Source organism: Dendrobates tinctorius, unplaced genomic scaffold (genome assembly GCF_039654945.1).
Source record: "Dendrobates tinctorius isolate UK_male_01 unplaced genomic scaffold, ASM3965494v1 ptg000071l, whole genome shotgun sequence".
Classification (NCBI taxonomy): Eukaryota; Metazoa; Chordata; class Amphibia; order Anura; family Dendrobatidae; genus Dendrobates; species Dendrobates tinctorius.
The window spans coordinates 24,976,829-25,002,062 of NW_027361739.1; the positions used below are offsets into that span (position 1 = coordinate 24,976,829).

Below are 25,234 nucleotides of genomic sequence, written 5' to 3' on the forward strand. Positions count from 1 at the left end.
AAGACACCTGGTGCGTATTTCTCACAAGTCACATGTGTGGTCCATGTGTAATCCGTATTTTTAGCGCACCCATAGACTTGCATTGGCGTACTACTGTCGTAGTACGCTGACAATCGCAGCATGCTGCGATTGGCACGGACAGTAGAATACGGATGAGAAATATACGGCTGGTGCGAGGGACCCCATAGAGAATCATTGGTCCGTGTCAAATGCGTGCTTTTAGCGCCTCTCACTCGGCCGTATTCCTCGCCAGTGTGACCCCGGCCTAAATCGTAACTACATCCTTTTTCATGAATTTGCAAAAATAAGAGTAATCCAGTAGCTTAGGAATCCATAGTGGTAACTATTATACTGCTAACTATATAGAAGGGCAGCTCTCTACAGCGCCACTGCAGGAGAAACCAAGTATTACACGATACCTATGGAAATGTCAGTGGGCTGGTTGGGTAAGGTGCATGCTGGATCCTTCAGAAAAAATAGATTTTCTTTGTAACTGCTCTCAGCTGCAGATAATTGATGGTTGTCCAAAAATCCTCTATTAAAGGGGTTGTCCTAAGGGTCATCAATATCAGGTGGAACCCCCCCAATACTGTAGCTTTGAAAAACCCCTTTAACTGAAAGTGCACTAATATGCTAGTTGAAAATGGGTTTTCTTAACCTGACAACGCCTATAGGTCTTTAAGTTGTAATCTCCTAAGAAGTTAAAGGGAACCTGTCACAGACTGGTCTGTGGACAGCAAGGTATAAAGAAGGAGAAGCTGAGCACAATAGTTTATAGGTCTGTTGGAACAGATTTAGTAAAACTTATATTTTTCTCGTTGATATTCCAAGTGTTTGTGCGCATAGGAGTCAGGTGGTCAGTGCTAGTAGGGATTGACAGCTAGTTCTGCTTGCACAGTGATGCGGAGAAGACTGTCAATCACTCATAGGACCGCCCACTGCACTCATTCATACAAGCTCCAGGGATTTCAAGAATAAAATGCAAGTTTTACTGAATCTTTTCCCACAAAAAAAATATCAATCTGATCAACTTCACCAGCTCTATTTCATCAGCATGACAGGTTCCCTTTTAATATAAAAGGTTTTTTCAGTTTCTTATTGATATCTGTTTCTAGAAAATCCGTGTGACAAGTAGTTTACTTGTTATTACATGTCAAACTGACACCCTGAAAGGCAAATTTGTCTCATTAGGTGTCAAAGGCTGTATTGTGGATGTCACAGACATAATGAGGGACAATGCTCCTCGATGAACACATCCTTCCAGTTTATTCATATTGTTTTTGTCATATTTTGACTGATTTTTCAACATCAACGGTTTCCAATGTTAATGGCTGCATTCTTGCTCCGGGCGTGAGTACGAAATCTAAAGGTTCATGTGACATGTTTTATATCCAGTAGGCTGAATTCTGTATATAACACAACTTTAACGATCCAGAAAGCACTCGGGGCATCCTAGTAGTGGGTCTGTCAGTTAAGCCTATACTAACACTCAAATATTTAGGAACCTGAAACACTGACGTTTTAGAACGCCAAATTGTGGATTTTAACATCAATATGGCACCTGGCCGTAACTAGGTTGGGGCTTAACGAAAACTCAGAGTATTTAAGGGAGAATGTGCGGATACTGGGGGGACAATTGGGTGCCCTTTCACGTAGTTGTAACAGTAGTGATGGCTGCATTTGACTGAGGCAACTTGTCTTAGAGCAGGGGGCACAGGACCACATTATCCTATTGAACCAATCCGGGGGTCGCATTTAAAATTGAAGCGGTATCACATTCTATGACATATATGGCATAGTAAAAGTATATATGACTCGCCTTCAGAGGCCGTGGGGTACTCGGTGCCGGGCCCGTTGACTTCAATGGGAGATGTCACAGTGGCAGTGACCGGTCCGTGGCCTCAGGCAGTCAATGTAAAAGTGGTAGAGTGATGGGGATAAAGTTGTTGAGATGATTCGTGACGCCACCTGTGGTTTCTGGTCAGTTTGACCAGCGCTACAGGGTTGCTTCTCTGGGACAGATGGTGTGGTGCAGCAATGATGTTGAAGCTCCCTACAAGTGGAGCTGTAGTCCCAGGGCAGTGTAGATGAGGCTGGCAAGTGGGGAGATGGTGTAAAGAAGTAGATGTAGCAGAGCCGGGTGTAAGGCGCAAGAATAAGTGGAGGACACAAGGGCATGTAGTTCCAAGGCTTTACTCACAGTCTGGTGCACACAGATGCCCACTTCGGTGCCGTGTCCTCCAGGTCAGGGGCTCAGCCAACTCCCAGGCAAGGTAAAGTACACCTTTCCAGCCCTCCTCCAACATGAGCCTTCTCTGAACGTCTCCACACTAGCACCTAATCTGAAGTACTTGTAGTTGGGTATTAAACTCAAGTTCCTCATTCTTGATGTTACTTAGAACTCTACTTGTATGGCAGATAGCTGTAGCCTGCTTCGGGGACTTCTTGCTATCATGTCCCGGCTCACCCACATTGCTGTTGTGCCCCCAAGTCTTAGATGGGAATAAAGTGGTGACGACTTCCATTCCTCCGGTTTCTGCTGTAGGAATATCAGTATCCATACAACCTTGGGGACCAGACCCTGGCCAGGAGGAGGTGCAGTACCTCTGTGGCGACTGAACCTTCAGGGGCGCCACATACTCCCCCGTTAAACACAGCACGTCCGCGGGCTGCAAGTGAAACAAAGATTGTTATGTAAGGAACATGCAAAATTTTTAAAATGCATTTTAACAGGTGAACAATTTTTAAACTAAACTTCCCAATATGGGAAGCACTGATTCTTAAACGTTGCAGAACAAGTTAACAGACTACATATAATTTAACATTTTACCTAATTTAAAGTGCTATTGGCAGTAACCATTGCTAAGAAGTTCACTACCAGTTCAGGGGCTACTATCCCTGCTGCAACATATTTTCCTTTATCATTCACATTTTCACATTCTGCTATTACTTCTAGACCCATAGGTGACAACCGCTGACTCCCGGTTCGTCACCTGAATTAAAATTTTTATTCAAAACCTCACATTTTTATTAAAGATTACTTCTGAACTACTTTCTGCAAAACATCCATTTCTAATACTGCAGCTAAACATTGCTACCAACATTTTCAAATGGCACACTATAAAATACTTCACAGTAAGACAACAGTAATTCTTGCAAGGGCACCCAGCCGGGATTTCTTGTAGTGTCTCTGTAGCTGAAGTAGATCTCTGGTCTGAGGTAGTCCTTGTTGAAGACTGTTCATGTAAAACCAAGAGAGAGCACCTTAAGAGGCGCAAACTATGTACAGCAAAGTTTGTGGATCACTCCAAGTTCATGATCACTCAGTTCAATTAAATTGGTGCCAACTGGGCGAACTGGGGAAACACAGAAAATCAGGGCACAACGGTGCCCATACCCTCCTGGGTAACAGTTCAGTTATAAATGTACTTAGTGGTTTTGTCGCTTGCCTGGTGAAATGCGAGGATATCGAATCTCTGGTAGGGGAAATCCATGATGCATGGTAACACCCATCAGTTGCTCAGGCTCCTCCGCCGAGATCAGAAGATGCTGGATGGGATGCGTCTGCTCCAGCTTTGCTCTTTTCAGCAGGAACTTCTTCCACTTCTCCATCGTAGACAGCTTAGCGTCTTGGAATTGAGAACACAACTCCTCCATTTGTTCCATGCGAAGTACTGGCCTGTTGCACGTGGTGGACGGGAACTCAGGGGTCAACCCGGTTGCAGGGGTGGCGTCGTACTTGATGCTTCCTGATGGTGTTCTGGCTCCGGTGCAGGCACTGGACGGAAGCCGGTGGTAGCGGTGGTTGCTGGAGCTGCCTGGTCAGCGGGCGGCAACTGGAGTGAAGCTGGTTCAGGGTCTGCTGAGGCCTACTTGTACGGCAGACAGCCATAACATGCTTAGGGGACTTCTTGCTATCATGTCCCGGCTCACCCATGTTGCTGTTGTTGACTTCTATTCCTCTGGTTTCTGCTATAGGAACATCAGTATCCATACAACCTCGCGGACAAGACCCCGGCCATGCGCTTCAAACTTGAGGAAGGGCTCTGCTCTGACCCTAGTCCTTAGTTCTCTTCTTCTCCTTACGTTCCGTACTAAACTATCTTCCTTCTGAAGAATCAGGCTTTCTATGGCTCTTTCCTGTGCCAGCATCTCCAGGTCACAGGAGTCTGCTGCAGCACTTCCTTCACTCCATCCCTCTCAGGGGGTCTTCTCTCACCAACTGACTCTTTCCTAATATTCTCCTGCTCTCTTGTGCAGTCTAAGCTCCACCCACCTCCCAGCACTCTTCGTGTTCCAAGCAGGGAGCCACCAAGGTTGCTCTGCTACACTACTGGTGTGCGTGTGGGATGTGAGTGTTGGAGTGTGGTCAGGTGTCTCCACCTTACCTGGATAGTGGGGTACCACACCTCAGGAGGAGGTGCAGTACCTCTTTGGCGACTGAACCCTCAGGGGCACCACACATACAATAAATGTCTGCTAGGTACAAATAAGTATATACAATAGATGTCTGCTAGGTACAAATAAGTATATACAATAGATGTCTGATAGGAACAAATAAGTTTATACAATAGATGCCTGATCAGTACAAATAAGTATATACAATATATGATAGGTACAAATAAGTATATAAAATAAATGTCTGATAGGTGCAAATTCTACTTACAGGACTCTTACCTTCACCAATCTGTACCCTCACACATTTCTGATGAGGATTTAGATATTAATTTTTCTCCTAAATCCACATCCAAACACGCTTGGAATAAGTTTCCTACTGATTTTAATGGAAAAGCTCCTTTAATGCACACAGTACTTTTCTTTTTCACTTTATATTGAACATTTCCAAGCATAACCACCAACAAGAAGTTTTATCCAAAGAGTATTTGAAGCATTTTATCAATGTGGATTTGCAGTAAAATCCGCTTCTAAATCCTCATAAAAACTGTGTGAATATGTCCTAAAGAGGATCAGGTGATGCATACACACGGCTCTCCACAATAGATCATTGGCTTTGTACTTACTGCCTAATGTTTCACAATTCCCATAAACGATAGTGGAGCCACAGACACAGAAGGCCACCAGTATAATTCACTTACTAATTTCTGGAGTGCCGTCAGTAGATGAGACCCCATTCTCCTGGTACATGAGGCCTCCATAGATGTCTACACCATGCACCATTAGTACTTGTAACTCCTTGCTCCTCAGCTTCTTACCACAACTCTTCTGTAATTGCTCACAGATACTTAACCTGTCAGTCAAGAATTTTTCAATTCCTATGGTTAGGCCACACAGAATGCCATCGCAGGCCACATGTGGCCCCCAGGCTGTAGGTTATGAACCCCTTAGAACAGTGTTTCTCAACTCCAGTCCTCAAGACCCACCAACAGGTCAAGTTTTCAGGATATCCTTAGTATTGCAAAGGGGATAATTTCAACACCTGCTCAAGCATTAATTCCATCACCTGGGCAATACTAAGGAAATCCTGAAAACATGACCTGTTGGTGGGTCTTGAGGACTGGAGTTGAGAAACACTGCCTTAGAAGCACCCCTACCTCTGCTGACCATGTAATCATATTATAGCCAAATGCCCTTCCGTCAATTTTGCAGAGCTCTCCAAATCTTAGTGGGACTAATTCCCTATAAGAAGAAGATAAAAATCTATTAAATGAATCCTTTTTAACGAATTTTTGTGGGATATATTATTTTAAAAATATATGTACATATTGTAAAATTCAAGAAATTGTGGGCGTTATGGATTGATACATCCGGTATGACTTCCAGAGAGTTAATTAGGCTTCATCTGTGTTTGCTGTAGCTGATGGACAGGGATAAGTGGTACATTAATGGTACTTGTTGACTTCCCACTCGGGGAGAGGAAGATGTAAGGCAGTATTCCTGTCCTCTTTGTCCCTTTTGGAGTTTATTAAGTATTCTATGTATTCTGGAGTAGTGGGAAGGGCGTGTGGGTTTGCTACAGATTTATCATTTGCCTTATTGCTCTTTCTATGTATTTCACAACCCTATTTTTCTGCTGTATGCTGGCCTGTTACTACTATAGCAGTGCATTAGAAAAAATATATTCTGTATGCGTTGAATCTTTTTTTGTATGAGGGTTTGTAGTTTTAGAAGCTGTTTAAAGTTTTCAATAAAAAAACCCATTTAGTTATGTTTTAGTAGAAATACTAAATAGGGAACCTATTCTTATACTTTATTGTATCATAAATTGGCAGATCAAAAATGATAAAAAAAAATATATTTTTAACACTTTGGCCACTATTCATTAAAACTGCCACTTTGAATATTATCAATGGCATACGACTTCCCAGAAATGCTACTCCAGTCAGAGATTGTAGAAATTGAGTTGGGTCCCTCATTTGGGACCTCCATTATTTAGCTGGGGCAGAGATCATCTGCTGGAGGAGCCTTACATCTGTGCCTTCCATGTGGGCTGAACCTGTCGATATCGGCGGGCGACTAATGTGTGTGGGAGCTCTGACCAACTGATGTTAGGGAGAGATGTCAATCATGCATGTCTGATTTCAGACTGACGATCGCATTGTTCTCCCGGAGATAAGCCACCAGACGGCGTGTCTGTTGGCGGCTCTTTCATAGGGAACACATGAGTGCTCAGCCGACGAGCAGTCCTGTGTATGGGAAAGTCTGTTGAGATGGTTGTCAGCTGAATTATCCGCCAAGCAATGCTCTTCTGACAGCCATCTAATGTGTATGATCAGCTTAAGATCTACATAATGTATTGCCAGGGGTCTGTCTAGCAAAAAGGGCTGTCATGGGGAATCTGATTGGTAGCCATTCTAATTCTGCTTATATCTTCCTTTCTGTGATTATTTTGTGTTGCACTCTTTTATGTTTTTATATTTAATTCTTTATTCAGTTCTAATTCTCTATATTTCTTTTTCCCTTTCCTCTCTCCCCAAATCTACGTGATATCCACAGTCCCATCAACAGCGAGGCAAACAGGACCGTCCATCCGAGCATCCTCCGACCCAGAGTGGTACTCTGTTACCATGGCGACAACATCGTGATGCTAATGGTCTGAGAAGACAGAAGAGAGACTGGGTGATTCCTCCAGTCAATGTACCAGAGAATTCGAGGGGGCCGTTTCCTGAACAGCTGGTGCGAGTAAGTGTCACCAAACTTCCAGCAAATGCTGGATCATTACATGTCTCAAAGCAGCAGAACACAAGCCAGAAATAGGACTATACCCCTCACACATGATCACCAATGTAAATGACCACATTAACACAGATCACCATCAAGGAAAGGTCTCTAAAGACAGATGAGAGCAAGTATAATCCTGCCTACACTTTTACCAGCAGGTCCACATGGTTTCCAAACCTTTTCACAATGATCAAACTTACAGTATAAAAGTTACATCACAACTTTTATCTAACGTTATCTGACATAAGAAGGAAACAAATGCACCAAAGTGCATAAAAGCCTAAAGGGTTAGAGTTTGTCCAGTCTCTTACTGTCTAGAACTTAGGATCCCTGTACTCATTAGGTTAACTTCTGTCGAACCCTCTGAGGATCAACTAACAGTGCAATTTGTGTTGGTGTATTGGGGGGGCCTCCCCTGGAAAGAGAAGGTTCGAGAAGTTTGAATTTTAATTAAGGAGATAAGGTGGCGTTCTAATAATTTGGCAGCGACTTACTCTGCTCTCCCTTTTTGCCGTCACCTATTATATATGTATGGACAGTTTCAGATACTGATGACTTATGCTTAGGATAGATGGTTCATCAAATATAAGTCCTGGACATCCCCTTTACCTACTGTGTCTTATAATGAAAAGTTCCTATATGCACTCTTTAACATTGAAATTGCAATACCAAGAAGTATCGGTAATTCGGTAATACAGTAAATAGGGGCCTTTGTGTTTCAGTTCCTCACAAGTTTTTAGAAAAATATTCAGAATTGAGAGTCCTCAGTGGTTGATACTTTTAATGGCTAACTGAAAAGATGGTAACACATTGCAAGCTTTCCAGACTACTCAGGTCTCTTCATCAGGCTAGACTGATAATGATAATTCTGCTTCACGTCACTTGTCTCATCTATTGCATTTTTTCTGTGCTGTCTTGTGTATATATATATGTGATTCTTCAGATGTTGTATTAGTCTAGCCTGATGAAGAGACCGGAGTAGTCTCGAAAGCTTGCAATGTGTTGCATAGCAGACTGAAGCCAAGACGTTTTTATTTCCATTTTTTTTGTGTGCACTTATTAAGTACATAAAAAACGTATATCCAAAACCTTATGCGTATTTATTACGGGTTACACTGGTTTGGCGTTGTCATGTTTGGTTTCATAGTTTTTACAGGTGAAATACAATTGCTGCATTATGTGAACTGCTCTGTGGATGTCACTTCAGAATATGATGGCGTGTACCGCACGATAAATTAATCACGGCCACTAAACGTTGCTTTTCTGCAACAGACTAATGCTATGTCTTGGGAAAGTGTACTGCTGCACCCTCTAGTGGCTAAAAATCAATATAGCAACGCAATATGCATGATTTGTCCAAGTTCACATGATGTTTTATCCTCATGTCAGTGGCTCCATCCGGTCTTATATTTGAAGCCCTCGAAAACAGAATTCAGAAGGTTTTCCTAACGGGGTCATTGAGCATAATGATGCAGGTAGAGTCATTTTGTGCTCTGTGGGACATAATTTTTGGCCATGTATGCCTATTTGAGGCAGACACCAAAATGTAGTTGATTGCATCGTGAAGCCCACCTCAAATAGGTGCATATGGCTGAAAATGTGGCTGAACAGATCAGACATTGACTCGGTCTGTATCATTACAGTCAATGACACCATCACCAAATACACCCAAATCCTATTTTCAGGGTTTCAGATGCAAGCCCCAAAAGAGCTTTTGATGTGATGGTAAAAGCTGATGTGAACACAACCTTAGTCTACATTTGTTTGACAATGCTGGCAGTTCTAGTTCTCAACGCATTTATTTAAGGCTAAAAATTATTTTTGGAATTGGGTTTCATAAAAAAAAAAAAATTGCACCGTTTGTCTCTTGCAGCCTTTTTTTTTTCCCTCGGTACATTCAGCGTCAGTGTGGTCTGTGGTCATATATTAGCTGAGAGCAGCTCAGAAAAAGACAGAAGTGTTGGAAATCATCCCAATGAGCTCACTGATAGATTCTCAGAAATTTATTCTGCAGCAGGTGCAACACGGAGGCTCCAAAAAGGCAAATGTTGCTATTTTTTTGTATGAAATCCAATGCCAAATAATCGCTCCCAAATACATTTGATAAAAGTCGTGTAAAACTGCAGGTTTTGACTGAATCGACTAACTATCTAATATGTATTGCGGACTCCCGACATTAACCCAACCAATTATGTCAGGAAACATAACTATAAGTTGGTTTAGATTTAGTCACTCGATCCTTTTGTCCAGTGGGGAGATAAGCTGCTGCCAGGTGATTCTGGCCCGGACTCTCTCCTAAGGCAACTGGAGTTGAGCCCCGTATTCCTGTGTATGGGGGAGTTGGGAGAGATAGCTGTCAGCCAAGCAATAATTTAGGCGTCCGCTATCTAGAGTATATGGCAAGCTTTAGGGAGGCAGCCAAACAATGTACTCACCTATGTCAGTCAGTCCCATGCACAACGAAAGGAGCAGTGACCATGGCCCATCTTTGCTCTATCCCAATGGCAAACACAGGAACCTCCTTCTTGGGATTGATGTTTTGACCATTAGTCATACATTTAGCACCTATTCTGTGGAGAGGTTATAAATAAAGTTAGTGGTTCAATCCCTTTAACCGTTACAACTAGAGTTGAGCTAATTGTCACAGAACTTTAGTCCCACGGCCATGTCTGTAGTTCATGGCAATGGGACCCAAATCCTGCAAACACCCTCCTTTTTGCTCCACTGTATTCCCAATCAGAGCATTGATGTGCACGCAAATTATATCATATTCTGATATTTCATTGCAGTTCTGCCAAGAGTTAGCGGACACAGACAGACGAGTCCTCTGTGCAAGAACAATACATGGGTCCTTTGGAGTCTAATAGCTCCTAATAATGTACAATCCCACCTGCTTTGGAGGTATATGTAGCCCCCTTACCTCTTGGGCCCCAGGTTGCACCAATGGTATGTCTTCTCCTTAGTTCTGCTATAGGATAAATTCCAGGTGATGTCTACCAGTGCCCGTAGCAATGACAATTATAGGCTGCGATGTCATGAATATAATTTAGGAGCCAGATCGTGTCTCGCTCTATGGCTAGATCATCTAAGCTATTATGTCTTTATTTATTAGGGCCCCGAAGTACAGGGGAAGCAGAGCAGGACTCGCTCCTCCAATGTCACCTCATTGAACCAGCTCGGGGCAATGTTTGCAGGGTGCGGAGGAAACAGTTCTTAAGGTAACATAGAAGAACACAAGGAAACAGTTTGTAGTTTTCATGCTCGATCAGCAAAGGGGTGATAAGTGGAAAAGATTTGTCAGAATCACACCCTAGACATTGCGCAGGTGACTCTGTTCATTACGTGCAATAAGCACTTTAATAATCCAGAACAGACTGTGCTGGAGAACTGATTTTCTGTCATTACCGACCCGCATTTCCTGGCATCAACAATAAGACCATGACAGCGGCACCGAGCTGAGCTGCAGAGCTCCACGTCACCCCACCGGCACTGCCTACCTGTTAGTGACTGGAGCCCCCCTATAGCTAAAAGAACACATTAAGCAGCCAGCTATGGGCACCACCTGCAGCGTCTTAACTCTGATGTTTTCTTGGCCCTGGCTTATTTGTCACCAACCCCATCAGGTCTTTGACCCATATGCAGCTTCCCGCCATCAGGTCAGGAAGAAGAGCTCTGTGTGAGCTGAGATCTAATCAGTTCATGGGCTGCTCTTTAATGGTCTGGAAAGGGAAGGAAGACAAGAAAATCTGTCTATTCCCCAACATCTATTCTTAAACCTAGATTCCATAAACTGACACAAGGAAGGGAGGAAGGAGGATCTGACAGGCCAGCGGCTGACAGCTGGGTGTTAAATGGAAGTACAGCTAAAATATGAGATCTGAAATAAGGCACAAGCTGTGTACAATATAAAGGGGCTGACCACTAAAATCGGCCATATCCCACCGCAGCCTTATCAGAAGCTTAACGCAAGATAATGATAAGGAAACACAAGGTTCCTGGAAGAAGCGGAGTGGTTAGGATCATACGACCGTTTTTCTCTCATCCGAAAAAATTCGTCCAGTTATACTAATTACAGTCCGATCGTAGTTTGATCAGAGTGTGATCCGATCTTCTTGGAGGTGGAGAAAATAAAAGTTTCTCCATCTTCTCTATACTGTCAGTCCGTGAAAATCAAATACAATTTTTTCCATGGACCCATAGAGTTGAATGGGCGAATGCCATCAATTCTCGGAGGCAATTCGTGCATGCTGCAAAGTTTTACTTGGACTAACACGAGCCGAGCAAAAAAATCAGACATGTGCACAGCCCCATAGAATAACATGAAGACAAGTAATACGTCAAACTACGGACGGCACTCGTGTGAAGTTTACGGTCGTGTGCATGAGCCCTCAGTGGTAAAATAGCCACTGGAGTGAACAGCTAATCCCTGATGCCACCCTCCTGAAATGGTCAATTCATATGCTGCCGATTTCTGCAATTTCTGTTCCATTCATCTCACTTGGGTAATTGTAACCTCAAGAACGAGACAGAAGTGGACATTTTTGCATCAAATCTGATTTCACCTAAATAGTGCTCAAGGTATGAGGATTTCACAAAAGTGCAGAATAAAAATGGTGTGTTGAACCCTCCCGGCTTTAGGTTATACCTTACAGATCCCCATTCACTCTTTTCTAACACTTCCCGCGTCCCCCGTTTTTTTCACATACAGTTCTGATCACTGGAAACACTGATTTCTGTATGTTTTTATACCTGGAAACCCCCTATAAGAGTGAGGTCACAAGACCGATTTTTTTTTTTTCCATCCGAGAAAAATGGTCATACTATGCCAATCAGAGTTTGATCGGAGTGGGATCCATTTTTCCTTCAAGGGGATAGAAAAAAAAGTTTAGCCACTTTCTCCGTTCAGTCAGTCTGAGAAAATTGGATCGCACTCGGATGCCATCCTTTTCCGATGTTTTGTGTGGACCCATAGACTTGTGTTGACAATTTTTAGCAGGCACTCAAATCAAAATTGAACATGTCATTGATTTTTCAGACTTGTGTACGGCCCCCTAGAATAACATGGGAACGAGTGCTATCCATCAAAATCCGGGATAGCACTCATCCGATTCAAACAGTCATGCGCCCAAGCCCTAACAGTAAGGTAGTGTTCTGTGTTCTGATTGTAGCGTTTTCCAGTGGGATGACTGATGGAGGTCCTGCACCTTCCCGCATCCTCACATATCCCCAGTGCTGAGAACCTGCAGAGGCGTTTATATACCTAGGTGTGAATTATATTAGCAGCTTGTCGTCTTATAACGCCGCATGTTGAGAAGCTGTGGACTGCAGGTTGCAATCACAGAGGCGCAGAAAAGTTAACCCTTGAGATCAGGTCTATATCCATCGCACTGTAATATCATCAGACCCCTGTAAGGGCTGTGACAGGATCGTGAAAACATCCCTTATGCTTATGTTGTATAAATGTGGGTTATGCCCTTGTTCTTTCCGGTACTCTGTGCTGTGTTGTATATAATTGTGTGATTAAGATGTTGCTGCTATTATATATACTATAATTTGTGTCCATGTACATATGTTCTGCACTGTGGTATTCAGGGAAAGTGAGTTACCCGTGTGCAGCCACTAGATGGGGGTATAATGCTAAAGGGGAGTATTACCTCAGATTGGCCACTAGTTGGGGCATAGTAGAATGTGGGAAATAGTTACAGTCTACATAGGAGGGGCACGGTGGGATAAGTTAAGAGGAACTTCCTGATAGGAGTCAGTCGGGGCGAGGATGCCCATAAGCTCAGGAGGGCTGGCTAGCCCTGGGCAACACTGTGTCACTCAACGTTCAGCTCAAGCCAAAGGCCCAGCATATGATATCTGTGACCAGGATTGTTACAGAGGTATCTACAGCGGCAGTATTGGCACGCAGTATAAGTGGGTCTGCAGTTGCTAATGAAGACTAAGCAGGACGGGCACATCACTTAACATGTGGCAGCTTATCTCGTGGGCTGATGCCCTCAGAGCCGGGGTGAAATGGCTGAGGGAACACCCAACCGGAGTGTGGCTGAGCACTGAAGATGCCATGGGACTGTTCGACACGGTCCGCCCCGGAAGCGGGCTTAGTGACAGAGAGAGAAGAAAAGGGACAGAAGAGAAGTTGTATGTTGTGAACCCTGATGATGATGATGCTGGAAAGAATATGACTATGCTGTGTACAAGTCTCAGTAAAGTTGCTCCGTTGAAAGCTGAACTGGACTGTGACTCCGTTATTTCTAAAGTGGATCCTGAAGTCCTTCCGAAACGTGCAGAGGACCCTGATGGAGCTGTGAAAGGCACTGCAGGTATGCTGAGTGATGGGCAGCGTGTTTATGTGATTGATGGCCAGGGCACATTGTTGCAGATGTTAGTGGCCACAACTACAGCCCTGCCCGTCCCTCACACCTCCTTAGAATACAATTCCCCCATTCTCTCGCTCCTGAGAGACCATAGCTGACATTTCTCCGTAGCGCACAATGTAAATTGCAGTCATAGGATAATTTCTGATTCCTTTCTCTGCTGCATTGAGGCCTTCCCAGTAATTATACATATTGTATTGATACCGAATCTTGCCTGGGGGAATATATATAGTGTCCCTGCCGGTGCCTGGAGGACTGGAAGAAATCAGTCATTTAACATCCCGGCTGTCTAATGATATGCGATTAAATCAGTAAAGAGGCATTGTGGAAACTTTTATTGCTAAGATGGACTATTTTCTTTTCACTCCCCTCTCTTCATCTTGATCATACTTATAGGGATTATTTTATTCCAGTGTCAGGGACAATTTCTCTGCCATCTCTGCTGCAGCAGCTCCCTCCAGCAGCTCCCTTCCCCCTACCTCCTCAGCTATGTATTAATGCAGCAGGGCAGTTCTCGGAGACTCGCTGTAGTATGCCTAGATAATTTGCTCGAGAACATTCAATTAGAATATATTAATATTTTAGATTTCCCTCATTAATTTGGTATCTGGAGATTTAACTTAGTCCTGGGGTATGCAGCCAGGGGTTGTGTGGGCAGTGTGTTGTTTGATGTGCCTACCTGTCATTCACCCGTGAGCAGAATGCCATATGCAGAAATGGCAGGATGAGGTCATTAACCTTTTCATTCCCTTTGCTCGTAAAGTCAGGCAAGCTCACGTTATGTGGATAACAATAAGTATCTCTTATGTTTTTATTTTTGCCAAGTTTTTGTATAAGGCTAGTTTCACATTTGCGGTTGAGTACACAGTGTATCATCCGCAACCGCAACACATGCAAAAACACATGCAAACACATGCATGCATCTGCGGTTGCGGACGATTGTCAAGTGCTATTTTCCCGGCGAATTTTTAAATGTACACAAGCCACGCCCAATGGGCGTGTCTTTTGTAAATTCTTGTGTATGCAAACGCAAAGCGTACGCATGTGCTTGCGTACGCCTGCGTTCCCATAGACCATATTTGAGGCCCCCCCAAATTGCAACATGTTGCATTTTCCGCGCCACGCCGCACCCCTGGAAACGACGCATGCGTACGCATCCGCAGACGAACGCATGCAAACGCATGTCCATGCGTACATCATGTTAAAGATAGGTACGCATGACGCATGAGGATGGATGCGGACAAAGCGCTGCGGACACTACCGCAAATGTGAAGCCGGCCTAAGATCTGATTTTTTTCTGTGATGGATTGGACAGGGTTGGGCCCTGTGTAGCGCCCTATGTACCATATTCATATTCAGTGGCCAATGACCACATAAATTTCTGCCAATACCTTAGCTTTACCTATAAACTTGTCCTTCTCCACCGTGGTGACTGTGACTTTGTGTTACATGTTGCAGCCACCATGTGGACCCAACCCACTGAAGCTAAAACTAATCCTGATCATGGTAAGCTAACACAGGTATGAGTCCTGTACATGCACCAGCTCAACAGGATAAGGGCAGGTTTTTCTGCTCATAAAACAGCAAGCGGAGATCTTGCAGATGGTGAAAATTTTTCATAAAAAGGGGTTGTCCACTACTCTGACAACCCCTTCTCAATCCCTATGTTTCTCCCTTGTAAAACAATAACACTAATTCTCTCCTCCGGTGCAGGCGCCGTTCCAGTGGTATCGGCACTAGCTCTCCCTGTGACCAATCAGCTGGATTCACTCTCCCCACCTTCAGACAAATCACATACATCCGGAGGAAGTAAGATCTGCTGCTGCTCTCACTTCCTCTGGATGTATGGCCCACACTGTCAGTTCACAGACGTGTCAGTATCACACTTATGTCTTTTCTGCTCAACTTGTAATCACCCTGTGTGAGATCAGAGCAGGGTGTCATTATATCTCACATAGGAGTAGCCCAGAACAGACTACTCCTGTGTTAGACAGCCCTGACCTCATCTCACTGCAGAGTGATTACAAGTTGATTGAGCACAAGAGACATAAGTGTGATTACTGACATACTCAGATAAACTTAGCAGCACTGCCCATCCCCTATACTGACTCATGGGCTGGAAGTTAGACCAGATCAGAACTGTATCATTCATCTCACACAATGAGAAACCTGCTCTAAGCTATTTTGGGTGCATGTTCTTCTTTCCTTGGCGTGTTGCTGCCTGCTTATGATTGGTCAGCATCATACAGGAAGAAGTACATGCCCCCAGTGAAAACTGTCTGATAACACCCACTTAGACTTAAACAATAGTTAACTCATTAGGTGCAAAATACTTTGACTGCTAATATCACCGCAACAGAGAGGCAAAATTAAAAGAAAAAAAATATTCTGCTCTGCAGCCAATATTTCACTGTGTTTCCAGTTCAACCTGAAAAATTTGATGAAATGTCTTCTTTAAGAGAAGATATTTATTGTCTTCAGCAGGTTATCTATTTATAGGATCACTAGGGATGGGGGCACTGTGACTACAATTACTATGCAGGAATAATATATATCTACCTCAATCTAACAACAAAGACCTTTACCTTCTAATGAAGTCAGATAAAAGCTGCTGTCACTGATTCAGGCGTAGGAACCGCAAGTACAATAATGACACCATGGTCGCTGTCCAGCATTGGGTTCCCTAATTGCACATCTCCAACACTCGGTAGCCGGCTCAGTACTGGCTACAGATAACTGCTACAAATCCAATTTTTTTTTTGTATTAACTCCCGTTGGGTGTCTGTGCATTTAATTTCCTGCTTAGCTTGGAGTTGATTGGATGGCGTGCAGATAAGTCGCTCTCTCCGGCTGCCTGGAACAACAGGATGTGCTTGCACATCTCTCTTTCATTTTATTACTGCATTTAATGTTTTAAAGACGCCTCTCGCATCTGCCCCCGTGTTTAATCGTCCTGTCAGCTCACTTTGCTGATGAGCGATTTTCTAGATCTGGGATTTGATACTACGCGGGTTGTGCGATTTATTTACAGAAGGAAGCTGTTTCGCCTGTTCACCAAATGTTGTGTTAAAGGCATCTGGTGTTGTCATTTTTTAGCAGTTTTTTTAAGCAGAAAATTTGCTCATTTGGAAAAACATTTAAGAGTTTGTGTAGCTGTCAAGCGGTATAAATTGGACATGTGTTATAGAAATGTGCACCCAGCCTCTGCCCTGAGCCTCTACTTGCTCAGGAAGATTAGATTAGTTTTTTTGACTGATGTTTTATGGGTCGTTTCCTCGGATGATGAAAAATTTTATTTACTACCTACGTGCACTATCCATAGCAAGAAATGGGAAATCTAATGCATTGTGTAACATATAGATTAGTAAATGGTAACCGTGCTGCGTTTGCAGAAAACATCGGGTGAGAACATTCTGCCCCCCATGTACCTCTAGATACATACAGAGGCATGCAACATGACATTCATCGCAGGACGGCCATCAGAGCACCGTACTCTCCTCTTAGTTTAGGTCGGCCTCACACCATTTGCATACTTCCAGCAACATTCCGACTAGACATGTCCGGTCTTACTCAATACACTTGCATTAAGCGAGGTTGCGCACATCTAGTCAACACCTGACCGCATGTATACAGATTGCATACTTGCAAAGTTACGCGTCAACCGTTCCCACCTCCGACACCAAAGAATTCACACAACGCGATGAGAAGATTTACAAGTCTGCACTCACATGGATTGACAGCAGATTTGTACCTTAAGGGTATGTGCACACGCTGCGGATTGCAGGGCGTATTTGGCCGCACGGAGTTTGTAAAATCCTCAGGTAAATCTGCAGGTCAAAAGACCTGCGGTTTTACCTGCAGATTGCTCTGCGGTTTTGCCCTGCGGTTTTTCATCTCCACAATGGAGGAGATGGCAAACCGCAGCGGAATCAGCAGAAAGAATTGACATGTCAATTCTTTCTGCGGTTTCAAAACCGCAGAAAAACCACGCGGAAAAATCCGCACCCTCTGCACTGCGTTTTTTTTATTCCCATATGGAATAATGGTACTGTACACCGCAGCAAAAACTGCTGCAGACCCGCAGCGGCCAAAACCGCTGCGGAACCGCAGCAGAATCCGCAGCGTGTGCACACACCCTAAGGCCGGACAACCCCTTAAAAAGCTCTTTTAACACAGATAAAAAGTGTCTGTACAGGGAAATATTCAGCATTCTTGATGCACTAAACACAAGTGCATTTTCTATGGTCCATGATTAGGTCCTAATCTCATCAATACATGGAGATTCTAGCCTGTCATATCTTCAGCAAGGACTGCTGCCTTCCCTATTTTCTCTGTATGGAAGATGGGAAGTGTCAACCCACTGAATGGTACAATATGGCATTAAATGGTCAAATTTTTATTCCCGTGGGTCAAAGGCAAACATATTTTGGTGCAAACTGCTTAGCCACACAAGGGCCCAAGATTTAAGGAGCCATACCACGAGAAGCTGCAAGGATCCCATATACTGTTATTGCACAGAGGCCCTCTTCTATCTGTGTTCACCCTTGCACCACCATTTTTTTAAGTTGCTGTTGATATGTAGAGTAGCGTGGAGACTCAGTACACAGTTGGCCCTGGGGTCCTGGAATCAAATCCCACTAAGGACAACATCTGCTAGGAGTTTGCATGTTCTCTTCATGTGGGTTTCCTCCGATTTCACTGGTTTCCTCCCACACTCCAAAGACATGTGACGCACCCGCGGGGCCATGGGGTACTCGGTTAACTTCAATGGGAGATGTCACAGTGGCGGTGACCCGGTCCGTGGCCCCAGGAAGTCATGTAAAAGGGGTAGAATTGAATGGGGATAAAGTTTATGTAGTGATTCGTGACGCCAGTTGGACAGACCCATGTAAAAGAAGTGAGCAAGTAAAAGCCTCCCCTGCCAGTATCCATTCAAATACTTAGTTCCATATACTCACCTTATCTTCCTGTCTAGAGTGCTCATCGCTATAACAAGCCAGCTGTACTACTTTCTACACTCTTGCATATAACAGGATTTTGGCTTTCCATGGGCATATCATACAGGCAACTCCATTATAAGTAAAGATTTTTTTTTGCCTAAACAGTGAATTGGATATTTCTTTATATGAGACTATTACATAGAACCTCACCTTAATAGTGAGCTGGATGGCTCACCATCACAGTCCTCACAAAAGGAATTGACACATCCTATACTACACTACCGCCTTACCTAATTATCTTAAGCAGTAGGACTGACGAAGGCCAGGTTGCTGGCAGAAACGTTTTTGCAGACTGCCTAAATAAAATTCTTCTCCAATCTCATGAATACTAGAAGTTGAGTGCCAAGTTATTTTCATTATCACTTCTTGGTTTGGGTAACCTACTTGTGCACCATGCAGCAGTGCCACGCTATACTTCACAAGCGACTGATAAAAAGACTGTAAAAGACATTTTTACTAAACTAAGGGAAACTTTTGACACCCGTACTGCTTCTGAAATAAAGATGCGATTTTTCAGCTACAGACAGAAATCACAGGACACTGTCAGTGACTATGCCCTTAACCTGCAGGAGGCGCTGCAGGCCATTAAACAAAGAGATCCAGATAATGTAAGAGATGAGAACAAAATGCTGAAAGAACAGTTTATTGAAGGTCTTCTGTCTGATTCCAGTAAGGCGCAACTGCGCATGATGTCATTGCAGAATTGTTGATGTTAAAAGGGGCAGGGTCCCGGTACGTGTTCGTGCCCCGTTATGCAACCATAGCCAAACTGTTCACAGTCTGTAAAAATGATATTCAGGCTGTAGAACCCTTGGATCCGTCAGAAGCGATGGATGGCAATGGCTCTTCTGTTCAGACGGAGGAATGGTTCCAAAAGATACATGCTGGCACCGATTCGAATCCTGTACATCAGAAAAAGGGAGTGCAGCGGTTGGTGCAAGAATACGAGAGGGTTTTCAGTAAGCATCCTTTGGATTTTGGGCAGGTAAAAGGGTTTCAACATAACATCCCCACAGGAAATCACCCACCTATCAAAGAAAGGTATCGTCCTGTACCTCCAGCTCATTATCAGTGTGCAAAAGGTATGCTAAGAGAAATGAAACAAGCAGAGGTAATCAGAGATAGCTACAGTCCTTAGGCAGCTCCCCAGGGGTAAGTCAAAAAGAAAGATGGTACAATGCGCATGTGTGTAGATTACAGACAACTCAACAAAATTACTCATAAAGATGCATACCCCTTACCACGCGTAGAAGAGTCTCTAGCAGCATTAAAATCAGCTAGGTAATTCTCCACTTTGGTCTTAACCAGTGGGTACTGGCAGGTTCCTGTTGCTGAGGGAGACAAAGAAAAAACTGCATCCACTACCCCAATGGGGCTATGTGAATTTACATGCCATTCGGATTGAGCAGTGCTCCTGCAGCCTTTCAGAGAATCATGGAATGTTGCCTGGGCCCCATGAACTTTGAGACTGTGCTACTGTACTTGGATGATGTGATTGTATATTCCAGGACCTATGAGGAACATCTGCAACACCTGGCAGAGGTCTTGGAGTCATTGTGCAACTTCGGTTTGAAGGTAAAACCATCAAAATGTCATCTCCTAAAGCCCAAAGCGCAGTATTTAGGCCATGTCGTGAGTTCAGAAGAAATAGCACCCAACCCAGACAAAGTGACTGTCATCAGAGACTGGCAGGTACCCCCCAACATCCAAGAGGTCAGAGAATTCCTAGGCCTAGTGGGGTGCTACAGACGCTTTATCAAAGACTTTACTAAATTGGCAGCCACTCTTCAAGATCTCCTAGTTGGCCAATCGAAAAAGGCCAGAGACAAAAGTCCCCTGATTGAGTGGAATACTAGGTTGGATGAGTCATTCAACAGCCTTAAGCAAGCACTTACTGGAGAAGAGATCTTATCGTATCCCGATTATGATCAGCTGTTTATCCTGCACACCGATGCCAGCAATGTTGGGTTAGGAGCTGTCCTATCTCAAGTGCAGCAGGGTAAGGAGAAAGTCATTTCTTATGCCAGTCGGAAGCTTCGTCCTACTGAGAGGAACCCTACCAACTATAGCTCCTTCAAGCTAGAATTCTTGGCTATCGTTTGGGCAGTGACCGAGAGGTTCAAGCACTATTTGGCCTCATCCAAATTTACCATCTACACAGACAACAATCCGTTAACCCATCTGGACACCGCCAGGCTTGGGCCTTGGAACAAAGATGGATGGCTCGGTTGTCCAATTATGAGTTCGTCATTAAATACCGAGCTGGCACTAAAAACGCCAATGCTGATGCCTTGTCCCGTATGCCAAATGCTCCTGATCCAGCAGAAGATCTAGAAGACTTGGAAAAAATAGAGATGCCAGCATTCCACCGCCACGGTGTCTCCCAAGACTCTAACCACGTAACAGGGAGAAGTCTTGCCGTTCACGAAGTTTCCCTTAATCCACTACCTCACCATGGTTGGGCAGAGACGCAGAGCAGTGACCCGGCTATATGTATGATCAAAGAACTCCTTGGAGAAGCAGATTCGTCTCCAGCTCCTGATGCGCCTGCAGAGGTCCAACAGTTGTGGAAAGAGAGAAAGAAGCTGTTCCTTTTTGAAGGCAAGTTGATCCGAAGAGTTATTAACCCACGTACACATGAACTGGTATGGCAGATCATGGTCCCTAAAAAGGACGTGCCCATGGTCTTAGAAGCTTACCACAATCAAGCGGGACACTTTGGTTGGAAAAAGCTGGAAGTAGTCATCCGCGACCGCTTCTTCTGGACAGGTATGAGACGGTCCATTGAACAGTGGTGTAGGGAATGTGGCCCATGTAATCTCAGAAGAAAGAATTCTGCCAATCAAAGGGCCCCCTTGAAGCCCATCATCACTAAACAACCTTTGGAACTGGTGGCCTTAGACCACGTGCAACTAACCCCAAGCCGATCAGGGTATACCTATGCCTTAACAATAGTGGATCACTATTCCCGTTTCCTAGTGGTCGTTCTGGTGAAAGAACAAACAGTAAGAACAGCTACAAAGGCATTCCAAGAATATTTCTGCAGACCCCATGGCTACCCAGATCAAGTTCTGACAGACAGAGGTCCAGCCTTCGAAGCAGAAGTCTTTCAAGAATTTTGCTTCCTCTATGGATGTAAAAAGATCAGAACTACACCATACCATCCACAAGGCAATGGTCTTTGTGAAAAACTGAATCATCTGGTGATCAATTTATTGCAGATCCTACCACTCGAAGAAAGGAACCAATGGCCTGAGAAATTACCTGATTTGATTGAAATGTACAACCATATCCCAACCAGTGCAACATGATATGCCCCAGCATACTTGATGCGTGCACGTCCAAGTAAACTCCCCATTGACCTGGAAATGGGAGTCCTAACTCCTGAAACCATATCCAGCCAAATGGACACTGATTGGAACATGGAAAGACAACTGCAGTATCAAAAGTTCAACAATGTGTGGCGGAAAGTCTTGCACAAGCTAGGCAAAAGCAGGAAAGGAACTTTAACAGACACCAGTATTGCCAGTATTGCCTTTACTCACTGTGTATTTCGCCTTCAGCAACTTGCAGTTTGAATCCTTTGTGACGCAGCTCAAGTTCCCACTTGCAGAGTCCTTCATTGATTCCAGGTTATTGCTGTATTTCTGAGGGACACCTTTCTGCTGGTTGTGTAATCCCACGCAGTCTCCCAGCTTACCACCCAGCTCTGAAAGCATGGATGATCTAGGGGCTGGTTCCCTGATTTTTAACCCTCACTCCTGGATCAGCCACATGTTGTCATGGCGTTCAGGTGTACTTCCTCCTTCTTCACACTGAGAACAACAAGTCAGCCCCTCCCCCTCCCAGTTAGGGTATGTCTGCAAAGCTCTCATCTTCAGACAATTGAGAGAATGAGGCAAATTGTGTTTGTGTCTAGCAGAGAAAACATAACTACCATTGCTCACAAAACACATACAGAACAGTACATATTTAACCCTTTTGTGGCAATAAAGACGCAGGGCGCCACACATGCTGGTAGGGAATTTAGATTGTGAGCCCCAGTGGGGACATCGATGATGATGTCTGTACTGTGGAATATGATGGTGCTGTGTAAGTGAGTAAAATAAATAATCTTGGATCTATTACAATATTATTGTTTTTAAAGATTAACATTCATATCTATCTCTGTTCCTAATGGGGCTCACATTCTTGTCCCCTTATCTCGAACTTACACTACTCAAATTTACAAGAGCCCAAATAATGATGTATTTGGAGTGTGGTAAAACAGACCGAGAACATACAGACTGGAAATAGAAAATTCCTTGGGCTGGAGTTGAACCTTCAACCCAGGACCCCAGCCAACTCCTGTTAACCACTGAGACACTTGTTTTTTCAGGATTTCTGTTCCTGAAGACTTGACATTGGTGAAGAACTTACTTCTTCATGATTACCTGTGCTCTAAAAACAACAATGCAGCAGGCAGTCACAGATGCATCTGGCCTGGGGTGATGGTTGTGAGTTGGAAAGCTACCGTTAACCCCTTTTCAGCAATATGTTGGGTAAAAACCAAGTGCAGATCGGTTGCCCCCTCCCCGCTCAAGCTGACATCGAGGTTTCAGGGAGATTACTGTGAGATGCCGAGAAGGAGAGAAGCAGCAGACAGAATCCCAGACAGTCAGGCTCAAACCGCAAGATCTCCAACTTCACACACATCACTGACGTCTCCTGCAGCTTCCCACATGATGACTAGCAAGACAAGTTGTTCTGGCGAAATGCTCAAGCACCATATGCTGCTACTTCAACAAAGTCCTATCTGATGTGAGGTGGATTTAGATACATGTACAGTATATTTATTTAGTGAAAAGTCAGCGCTACAACAGTCGGGCCTATTTTGGGTCATCCATTGTCAGATTTCTTAGGGTTGGTTGGCAGTCAACCACAGTAATCTACACGGGTCACTTACATGTGTGTAACATATAAGCCTTATTTTAGCACCTGTACACAGGAGAGTAACGATCGAAATCAGAGGTTGGAGCCATGACCAGGCCCCTGCGGAAGGGGAACTGTCAATGCCTACTTCAGCTGGATGTGTATCCATGGACCTTTACAGTCAGCAGAAGTGTATTGCACTGCAGGGACCTGCCGTCTCCCTGCACTACAATACACTCCACTGGCCAGTCAGTGGCTGGCAGCTTATGTCAGCGTGTCAAGCACTGGTGTCAGATGGCAGTGACATCATTCGTCACCATAGCAGGCACCCTAATATCTGCTGTCGGCCTCTGCACGTGCTACAGAAGTCCAGGTAGCGGAGGAAGGTGAGTATAAAGGTACTGTCACACTTAGCGATGTACCAGCGATCCCGACCAGCGATATGACGCGGTCAGGATCGCTGGTACATCGCTAAGTGGTCGCTAGTGAGCTGCCACACAGGCAGATCTCACCAGCGACATCGCTGGGGACGGGGGTCGCTACTTACCTGTCACACTAGGCGATCCTGCGTCCTCCCGCCCGGCTCCACGCTCGTCACTCATCTCTCCACAGGAAGCGCCGCAGGAAGCTGACGACGAGAAGCGGCCCTGAACGTTCTCACGCGATCAGCGATAACCAGCGGGGGAGCGGGTCGTAGGTAAGTATCAGACACAGCGATGTCGCTAGCAATATCGCTATAACGTCACAAGTTATAGCGATATTGCTAGCGATATCGCTTAGTGTGACAGTACCTTAATGTTTTGGGGTTTTTTATGCAGAGCCAGAACAGGGCCGATATATGCCAAAAAAGGGCCCAGGATGGGGGACATATGTACCTGGAAAGGGTGTTTTGTACCACAGGTCTGATTATAAGTGTGTAATGCAGGTGTCTGGATGCAACGAGCAGAGATCACGTGCCAGGGGGTAATGTAATATTTATCTACAACAGTAACTTTTAGGCTGCGTGCCCACGATGCGATTTTTAAGTGTTTTTGCCGCGATTTTCGGCGCAAAAACATTTAAAAATCGTGTACAGAACGCCCCCCATGCATTCCTATGGCATTCCGCACATGCTGTGCTAATGCTGCGCTTTTTTCCGCGGCGGAATCGCATCGCGGAAAAATTTGCAGCATGATCATTCTTTTGTGCGGAATTGCAAAGAATTGCCGCGATTCCGCACCCATAGGAATGCATGAGAATCGCTTACTTCCCGCATGTGGCTATGCCCACCATGCGGGAAGTTAAGCGTCTCATGTGCGGTTGGTACCTACGGTGTGGAGGAGAGGAGACTGTCCTCCAGGCCCTGGGTACCATACCTCTGTAAAAAAAAGAATAAAAAATAAAAAATCGGGGTATATTTACCTTCCGACGTCCCGCGCTGCCATCCCGGGCCGCAGCGTTCCCAGTAATGCCTTGCGGCAAGGTCCTGTGATGACGTATTCTCGCGTGACTCTAGCGGTCTCGCGAGATCGCTATAGTAACGCGAGACCAACGTCATCACAGGTCTCGCAAGGCATCGCTGGGAACGCTGAGGCCCGGGATGGCAGCGCGGGACGTCGGAAGGTAAATATACCCCGATTTTTTATTTTTTTTAATCATTTTTAACATTCTATCTTTTACTATTGAGGCCGCATAGGCGGCCTCAACAGTAAAAAGCTGCTCACACTTGTCAAACACTATATTTGACGAGTGTGACCAACCTGTCAATCACTTTCCAAGCGATGC

At 44.5% G+C, this 25,234-nt stretch overlaps 1 protein-coding gene and 1 long non-coding RNA gene across 2 annotated transcripts in view; one reads left to right on the forward strand and one right to left on the reverse strand.

The window, feature by feature from the left end:
• CDH4 (cadherin 4) overlaps positions 1–25,234 on the forward strand; it is a 1,048,908-nt gene that overhangs the window by 817,470 nt on the left and 206,204 nt on the right. Inside the window, exon 4 of the mRNA XM_073582496.1 lies at positions 6,955–7,140. Within this exon, the coding sequence (XP_073438597.1) occupies positions 6,955–7,140 (186 nt within the window). The remainder of the gene's footprint in view (positions 1–6,954; positions 7,141–25,234) is intronic.
• Positions 1,248–22,357, reverse strand: LOC141096092 (uncharacterized). The gene is made up of 3 exons (XR_012233581.1): positions 22,105–22,357; positions 9,615–9,749; positions 1,248–2,669 (listed from the first exon to the last, which is right to left on the reverse strand). It is a non-coding gene; the product is annotated as an uncharacterized lncRNA (long non-coding RNA).